The sequence below is a fragment of the Orycteropus afer genome, unplaced genomic scaffold, assembly GCF_000298275.1.
Source record: "Orycteropus afer afer isolate SDZICR_OR568_19922 unplaced genomic scaffold, OryAfe1.0 scaffold00108, whole genome shotgun sequence".
Classification (NCBI taxonomy): domain Eukaryota; kingdom Metazoa; phylum Chordata; class Mammalia; order Tubulidentata; family Orycteropodidae; genus Orycteropus; species Orycteropus afer.
The window spans coordinates 9,497,703-9,506,530 of NW_006921695.1; the positions used below are offsets into that span (position 1 = coordinate 9,497,703).

The 8,828-nt window shown below is 37.2% G+C and overlaps 1 protein-coding gene across 1 annotated transcript; it reads right to left on the reverse strand.

The window, feature by feature from the left end:
- Positions 1-7,351: 7,351 nt before the first annotated feature.
- Positions 7,352-8,026, reverse strand: CLDN17 (claudin 17). Its single transcript, XM_007943523.2, has one exon. The coding sequence runs from the start codon at positions 8,024-8,026 to the stop codon at positions 7,352-7,354; it is 675 nt and encodes a 224-aa protein (XP_007941714.1).
- Positions 8,027-8,828: the final 802 nt, after the last annotated feature.

Consider the following 8,828-nt stretch of genomic DNA (forward strand, 5'->3'; position numbering starts at 1 on the left):
CTGAATTTACTTTTGGTTTTGCTTCTCTAAATGACTCAGCCAAAGATAGCTCAGGTGATGTAATACCTAAGGCATTTGACGGCTAACCAGAAGGTCAGTGGTTCAAACCCACTGGCCACTCCTGGAAGGAAGATTGGGCAATCTACTTCCATAGTGATACTGCCTCAGAAACCGAAGGAGGGGTTACTATGAGTTGGATCCAACTCGACAGCAGAGAGGTTTTTTTTTTTTTTTAATTACAGTAAAAGTTTCCTGTTATTTTACTAGTCATGCTAATTTTAAGATTTGCTGCTCACTGAATACTTTATTAGTCATTCTTACTAGCAAATTCTGAGCTTTCTATGTTATAATCTTAATTCAGATTATACCTTTTGTCTATTTTAAAGGTGTTTTGTTTGCTTTGCATTTTGTTTACAATACTTTCTTAATGAACGTTATTTATCTATTAAATATTGCCTTTGAAAGAATCCTCCTAAAGGGCACCAAAAACAGAATAGTCCTTTAAGCACAGTTAGGAACTGAACTGTTAATTACCTCTAAATATGATACTTCATATTATGATTTGCTTAATATTTTCATTATTTCATCATCTATTCATTCTCTTAGCAAATATTTGCCATTTCCTTATGTGACAAATATTTTGCAGGAGAAAGACTTGGTGATCTGCTCGCATAAAAATCACAGCCTAGAAAACTCTATGTAGCAGTTTTACTCTGTCACATAGGGTCACTATGAGGGGAAATCTACTTGATGGCATGTAATTATATATATGTACCACTTTCATAGCTCTGTGCCTAAGGCATTGAGCTGCTAACTAAAAGATTGGCATCTCTAACCCACTAGCTAGCCCCCAAGGAAAAGAAGGAAGTCTGCTTCCACTAAGATTTACCACCTTAGAAAGCCTGAGGGGGTCTCTCTCAATCGGAATCAACTTGATGGCAATGAGTTTGGTTTATTTTATTATTATTGTTATTATTTTTATTATTTATATATAAACCCATTGCCATTGAGTTGATTCTGACTCAGAGTGATCTCCACTGGGTTGTCAAGGTGGTAAATCTTAACGAAAGCAGACTGCTTGGTCTTCCTTCCAGGAGCGGCTAGTGAGTTTGAATCACTAACGTTCTGGGTTAGCAGTCAGATGCCTTAGGCACTGCACCAACAGAGCTCTTTCTCTCTCTAAATAAACAAAAGAAAAAACCAAACCCACTGCCATCAAGTGGATTCTGACTCATAGCCACGCGCATTGGGTTTCCAAAGTTGTAAAACCTTACTTAAGTAGATTGCCCTATCTTCCTTCCACTGAGCCACTGGCAGGATTGAAGGTTGGCAAACCTTCTCTCAAATAGTCAAATGCCTTAGGCACTGGGCCACCAGAGCTCTCTCTCCCTCTCTCTCTTTCTCCCTAGACACTAATTTAGTCTATGCAAAGTAGTTGCTCTTCAGTTTTCTCAAAACTTTCCAAAGTACATACAACAAAAAATGAAAAATCTAATTATTGATTTCCTAAACAATTGCCCACCTTGGATTCTGCTGAGATGCCCCCATTTCAGAATGATATTCAGTGTCTGTACCAGAATCATCCCATCACCTCTTTTCCTGAGTGACTTCTGTAGCTAAATCCAGAGGCTAATCAAACTGCAACTTGGTTCAAAAATGGCACAAATTTGCTTCTTTTTTCTTTTTATCCTTGAAAACTTTTGGCAGGAACATTTAAATCTATGTATGGGAAGCCTAGAACTGCTGCGTTTTCTCAGCAATCTGAGAGGAAGTTTGTACACACAGAAGGAGAGAATCAAGAAGAAACACAGAAATGGAATTGGACTTTAATCGAACTGTGTTTGCTACTCCCATGCTTTTGTATTTTTAGATCCATAATAAAATAAATGTTGCTTGATGTTTAAGCCCATCTCAGTTGTTTTTGTTGGTATGGTTGTTAATGCAGTTGTTGTTATTACTTGGAACACAACACATCTTACTTGTTCAGGAAGTGTTGTTTTTGTTATGTGCCATCAACTCATACTGACCCCCCCTTGGGTTTCCGAGGCAGTATCACTACGGAAGTAGATTGCCCAACCTCCTTTCCAAGGAGTGGCTGGTGGGTTTGAAGAGAGCTCCTTAAATATTTAAGAATAAAATAAAGCAGTACAAAATATACAGGAAGAATTCTATTTGATAAGATAATTAACAAGTTTCTTTTAAATATATTAATATCTAAAGTGGAGAACGACATTGAAAAGTTTCAAATTCATTCCTTTAGCACAATATATAAATTGAGAGAATTAAAGATCCCTTTTTAATGATTTTTAATGCCTTCAGTTGTCTACCTTTGGATTCTGCTGAGTTGTCTCTGTTAGGATGATTTTGAACCTATCTAATCTAACAGGAAAACTGAAATCATTCTAAATAGTCGACTTTGTAAGAGTTAACAGAGGGAAAGGATTCTTTCTGGCACAAAAATTAAGTGCTCAGCTGCTAACCCAAGTTGGCTATTCGAACCCACCCAGTAGCTCCATAGGAGAAAGACCTGGTGATCTACGCCCATAAAAACTACTACAGCCTGGAAAACCCTATGGGACAGTGCCCACATGGGGTTGCTATGAGTTGAAATCAACTTGACAGCACCAAACAACAAGAATACAGGGAATTGACTATACAGGTTACAGGGATAATTGAGAAAGGAAATGGAATACCATGGACTCCCAGTCACACTAACAGAATAAAGCTGCTTCTACTCCAAGGATGTGGGAACAAAAAGAAAGGCAATATTACTGAATCTCAGGGTGACTGAGGTTCACTTGGCAGAAGCTGAACTAAGTAGTACCCTTCTGGCAGAGCTGGAGAGAAGGTACAGTCACTCCTGGAGGTACCACCCAAAGGAGAGGAGAAGGGGAGAAATCTTTCTCTACCCAGAAATCTTTCACAAGTACCTCCCATTGGCCAAATGGAGCTGGAAGTAGCCAGACACTGGAGCTTGGGGACAAAAGCCTCAGTTGTCTGGTGAACTTGTTTGATAACCAAGGCAGGTTTCTTTTTTTTTTTTAACATAACACTCCTCTATAACATAAAGCTTTTTCAATAATAAGCTTCAAGCATGCCCATTTTTATTATTTATTCTTTAATAATCATTTTATTCTTTTTAGACATTATGCTGGAGAAATTTCAGTAAATTCATAATAGATTAGGACCATTCAAGCTAGCTAGTGTATAATTTGTGCCTCCAATTCTTGTAGTAGGAGATTGTGAAGATAGAAATGGAACTTGAGTTTCTTCAATTCTGTCATTTTATGGTGACTGGGAGTTTTTATATGTGTTTAAAATTAAACATAAAAATATAGTGACTGGAGAGTGATTATTTGAAAACCATGTCTTGCTGAATCTGAATCTAGGAAAAAACTCCCTCATTCTTTCTTGAAACAGACCTACACAGAGAAGTTCACATGCATCAGGACTCACTGTATTACAGATAACATCCATCCATCCATTAATCTATCAACTATCAGTTATCTATCTATCATCTGTTAATTACCTATTACTTTTTTTTAATCTAACACAGTGATCATTTAGAACTTAGAACAATGGAAAGAGAGAGAGAGAGCATGAACAGGAGTACTTTAACACTGACATACTAAAAGGACTAACATGTGATGGCAATAAAAAAGCAAGTCCAATATTTAGCTGGATTTATTACTGATTTTAAATTATCAAAGACATGTTCTTCCCTAATGCCCCCCAGAAAGGACTGCTTCCGCTGACCCACCTAAGCAAGGCACACCACTGCACAGCCCATGAGAATCAATCTCTGTAGCATACAGAACACAGGAGGAGAAGGGGAAGGAATGGATCTGAGGAAAAACAGTTTTGGACAGGCCCACTTGCCCATCTATGTTTGCTAGTGCTGGCTCCTCACTTGCCCCAAATCACTAGACCTTTTTGAGTCTATTGACGCTCTGCCACTTTTCCACTTCCATGATGTGGTTGTTGTTGTTTTTGTTATGTGCCCTCGAGTCGGACCCAACTCATAGCGACCGCTCCTTGGGTTTCCAAGGCAGTATCACTATGGAAGTAGATTGCCCAACCTTCCTTCCAAGGAGTGGCTGGTGGGTTTGAACCATCAGCCTTCTGGTTAGCACTTCTGGTTAGGCACTATGCTACCAGAGCTCCTCCATGATTTGGTAGCTGTGGAAAACTTGGCAAGATTTTCTCTTGGCCTATTGAGCTAAATGTAACACAGAGATGTTCCTCATCCAGTGAGGGTACTGGGAAACCTCTATCAATTTCCTGGACACAGGTTATATCTGCCTTTGGATTCCCAAAACATCTTAGAGTTTGTCATTTCCTTTCAACCTTTCAGTATTTGGACTAGGCAGGCTACAGGGTCAGAAATACACTGATATTTAAACCCACTTAACTCTGCTTTTTGTTATCTTTCTTCAAGCTAAAATATTTTATAATATTAAGGAGAAGGAAGCCTCATCTCACTGAGCCACGTTATGCTTTGCCCACAATCTCCACTACTCTGGGCACTGTGAGTCAGGACAGCATATCAGGAAATGGTGGCATTAATCATCCACACCAGTTGTTTTCAAAATTGGCTGTATTGGTGTTTATTAAAGTTGCCCAGGCCATTCTAATGTGGAGTGAGGGTTGAAATCTACTGATCCAAGCAGGCCAGAATAAGAGCATCTCAAATAATGCCTAAGCATTGCAGAGTCAACAGGGCTGAGAAGCCTAAAGGAAGCACATGGGCAGGTGATTGAGGACTTACCCTCACTACTACCTCACCCCCTGAACCCACCATCCTAAAAATTGTTTACCTTACTTTAGTCCCAAAGAACTGTAATATGTGGAAAAGTAGCCAACAAGTTGAATTTAAGTGAAACTGAAAAAAAAAAAAAAAAACATATTTCTTGAAAGCTGGATTTCTGGTATGAGATTTAAATCCATAATGCACCTTGAAATTCACTGAGCAATGTTAACTATTTTTTTCATGTAAAAAAGGAGAATATTGCCACCGTGTAGGTGAGATAGAAATTATTTTAACAAAAGTTGAAGAAACAAGATGATTCTTAGGTCCTGAAATTTTGCCCCATATTCATTCACTAGCTAATGTTATCACTAATAATCTTATGATTCTATCCAGTGCTACCCCTTTTACTCTGTGCTCCTTTGGCTAGCAGAATAACATGGCTCATTTAGATTGAGGCATGATATCCTCACAAGGCTAATTACTTCTTCTGCTGAACCTAAGAATAAGACAAATGGTTCCACAACAACCTTAAAGCATGTATCTTGCTTGTCTTGATATCTTGCTTATTGACTTGTATAAGATAAATGAGTCTTTTTCAATGCAGCCAATATTAAGAATATAACAACAACAAAAAAATAAGACTATACAGATTTATTGCTATGGGATATAAATTGGACAGCTGATTTGAATATTTAGTATTTTGAATTAAGTCTCAAAATGAGAACAATCTTAGGAAAAATCAATCTAAAGTGATTGATTTTTTTGCTACTGTTTAAAGATATTTAATTTGTAAGTGCAAATAAAGTACTTACATTTTAAATTTCCATATTACAAACGTTTTTAATACTGTTTTATATACCAAGCATTTGATGTACTAAAGCATTGGGCATGGTTTTTAGAGTGGAATCAGGGTTTGACACTGAGATCTAGTTTTGAGTTATCTCATTCAATATTTCTGAGTAACTGGATGACCCTTTTAAGACAGAACTTCATTCTCAAATTTACCCCACAATCCACACCATTAAAATACGTAATTCATATTTTATTATAATAAGACTGACTATGCAATACATATTTGTTAAACAAGTTCAATCTTTTAATTGCAATTACATACTGTAAATTGAATATACATTTTTGTTAGAAAATAAACAGTAGATGAATAGCTAAAGGTGAATATATAAACATTGACTGGTTCACAAATTATTAGAGATACATAAAAGTAATCCATAAGAGTAGTCTTGTCCCATAAACATTTCCTAACCCCCATCAAGTCTCACCCCACTGCACACACACTTTATTTTTTTAATTAGCTTATAGTTTAATATTTATTTATTTACCTATTTTTACTGTGATTTGGGTGAAAGTTTAAAGAGCAAATTGGTTTTCCATTCAACAGTTCATACATTGTCTTTCGTGACACTGATTGCAATCCCCACAATGTAACCTCATTCATCGCACTTCTTCCCTCTACTTCTTATTTCCATTCCTCCTTCTTTCCCAACATTTCTTGCCTACTGAACTTTAATCCTCATATTATTATGTACAAATAGGAAGTGAAAAGCTAAGAAAATGATAGATATAATTCCAGAAAAAACAAATGCATTAGCCATGTCTATCTGTTTAGTAGAGAGAAAACAGGAGTATTTATTTTGGCCTAATTAATTACCTGAATCATTACTTCAGTTCTGTATTTTACTCTGCATGCCCAGGTTTGGCCAATTACTAAAGAATGAAACAAGGAACAGAAACTTTTTCCTTTAACACCCAAACCCTAACTTCCTCATCTGAAGTTTACTTCCTTTTGATGAGAAAAGAGTATTCATAACCTTCTAATGATGTGTCTTATCAACAAACATAGGTATTTCTATTTGTTTTCTAAGTGGAATCATATGAAAAAGCATATTACTTTTTATTTATAAAGTATTTTTCTTTGAAAATATAATTGAAAGCAAGTTTAATAACAACCTAGTTTAAAATCTAGCATCTGATTTCTCTTAGAAATCAGAAATACAAGTTCCCTTATAAATTTCTAATTTTTGGTGCATTTGGATTTTTTAGAGGAATACCAAAATCTTTCATTGGATGGATATTTCCATATTTTAATAAATTGAATTAGGAATAATTTATTTAATGGTTATAATTTTTCAGGCTAAGTGCTAAAAATATTAGTTTTTAATATCTTCATGTTAGAAATAATTTGGAGGAAAAAATTACTAAACACATTCTCCTTTAGCATGTGTTTTATTGCTATGGAGAGCAAATTGCAATGTTATTTATGTCTATTAGAAGATAACATATGGTTCTCCAAGAAAAAACAGCCAATCTATTTTTTGGGAGGCAGGTAAGACTGATTTTAGACTAAAGAAATTAATCTTTTTCTGAGTCCAACAATAATAAGTGTATTTAATACCCTTAAAGTCAGAATGTCCAAAGTAAATCATTCCAAATAACACAGGTGACAAACAACAGTGCAAATCTCAGTTCAAATCCAGTCATAGAGCATGATCTCTGTTCTCCTGTTGTCCGATGTACTTACAGTGTCTGGCAGGACTTTATAAACATACATTCATTGTAATCCATAGTTTGAGCTGAATGCTGGTATTAGACATAACTGGTGGAGGTCTCACTAAGCATTGTCATGTTTCTTGGCTTATTTGGATGTGGCACAGAGTATCCAGGGGCCGGATATCTGAACCTTTGTTTCTTTTTGTTGCAACAGCAGAACCCGCAGAAGATACCCCCTGCAATGAAGAGTATGGCTGCACTCACCCAGCCAAGGAAAAGTGCCACTCCCAGCTCTCGTTTCTGACCTACATGAACAGCTGGGTTGTAGAAATCCTGGATAATGATATTGGCTGTCCAGCACACTGGAATCAGAACGAAGATGGCTGTCAGGATGAAGAGTACTCCAGATGTGCCCACAAGGTATGCCTTTGCCCTCTCATTAGACCCTGTGCACTGGATCTGCTTCATGCCACAGATACCAATAAGTAGGGCAATCAAGGAGAGAGCAACTGCTACACACATGAGTGCCCGGGCTGCTTCCAGAGCAGGTGGGAGTGCCAACATTGATCTATAGAATTTACACTGCAGCCTGACCCTGGCTTGTCGAATGCAGTTCATCCAGAGCCCTTCCCATATCCTTTCAAAGACAATAATGTTGCTCCCAACAAAAGCTGACACTCTCCATTGAGGCAGAAGAGTGGTGGCAAGAGTCCCAACCATGCCCAGGAAACCAAGAACCAGTCCAGCAATTTGCAGGGGATAAAATGCCATCTCCTTTACCTTGAAACTGGCCCAATCTAGAATGTCAGAAGATGCTCAAGAGATAGAATGCAGAGGGCTCTTGGAGTCTACAGCAGTCTCCGAGGATCTTCTCCACTGTTCTTGGCCATGATGTTTCAGTCCAAATCAGCAGCAGGGACTGAACTTAGCCTAACTAGAAGTACTTGTAAATGCATGGTACATTCGTATACACACATTCATTTCTGTATGGGTTATTTACTAGTCATATATAATTGCTTCCCAGCCAATAAGAAGTAGCCAGAGGTGTGTCAAGAAATACTACATTCAACTTCAGTATTCCTCATATTATTGTCTTAGCAATGTTGTAATTAAGTGTCAAAGCTTTCATTATGGATTCAGTTAATTATAGAGCTGAACACTTCCTGCCTAAAAGTCACTCTGATATAAAATTGTAACCATACATGTTAAGTAACAACAGAAGACAACTCTAAAATTTTGCCAGTTCTTTGCAGAGAAATTGAAAAACAATTTGGACATCAGATGATCTATTACTTTCTTCTTGTCTAAGCCACCTTTCTTTAATTTGGTTTATCTCATCTAGGTTAAATAAAGACTTCTAGATAAGGAAAAATGTTTATGTATTAATTTGTTGTTGTTGCTGTTGTTAAGTGTCATCAAGTGGTTTCCGACTTATAGCGACCCTTTGCACAGCAGAACGAAACACAGCCTGATCCCACACCAGCCCCACAATCCCTGCTATACTTGAGCCCATCATCGCAGCCACTGTATCGATCCATCTCGTTGAAGGTCTCCCCCTCTTTCGTCCACCCTC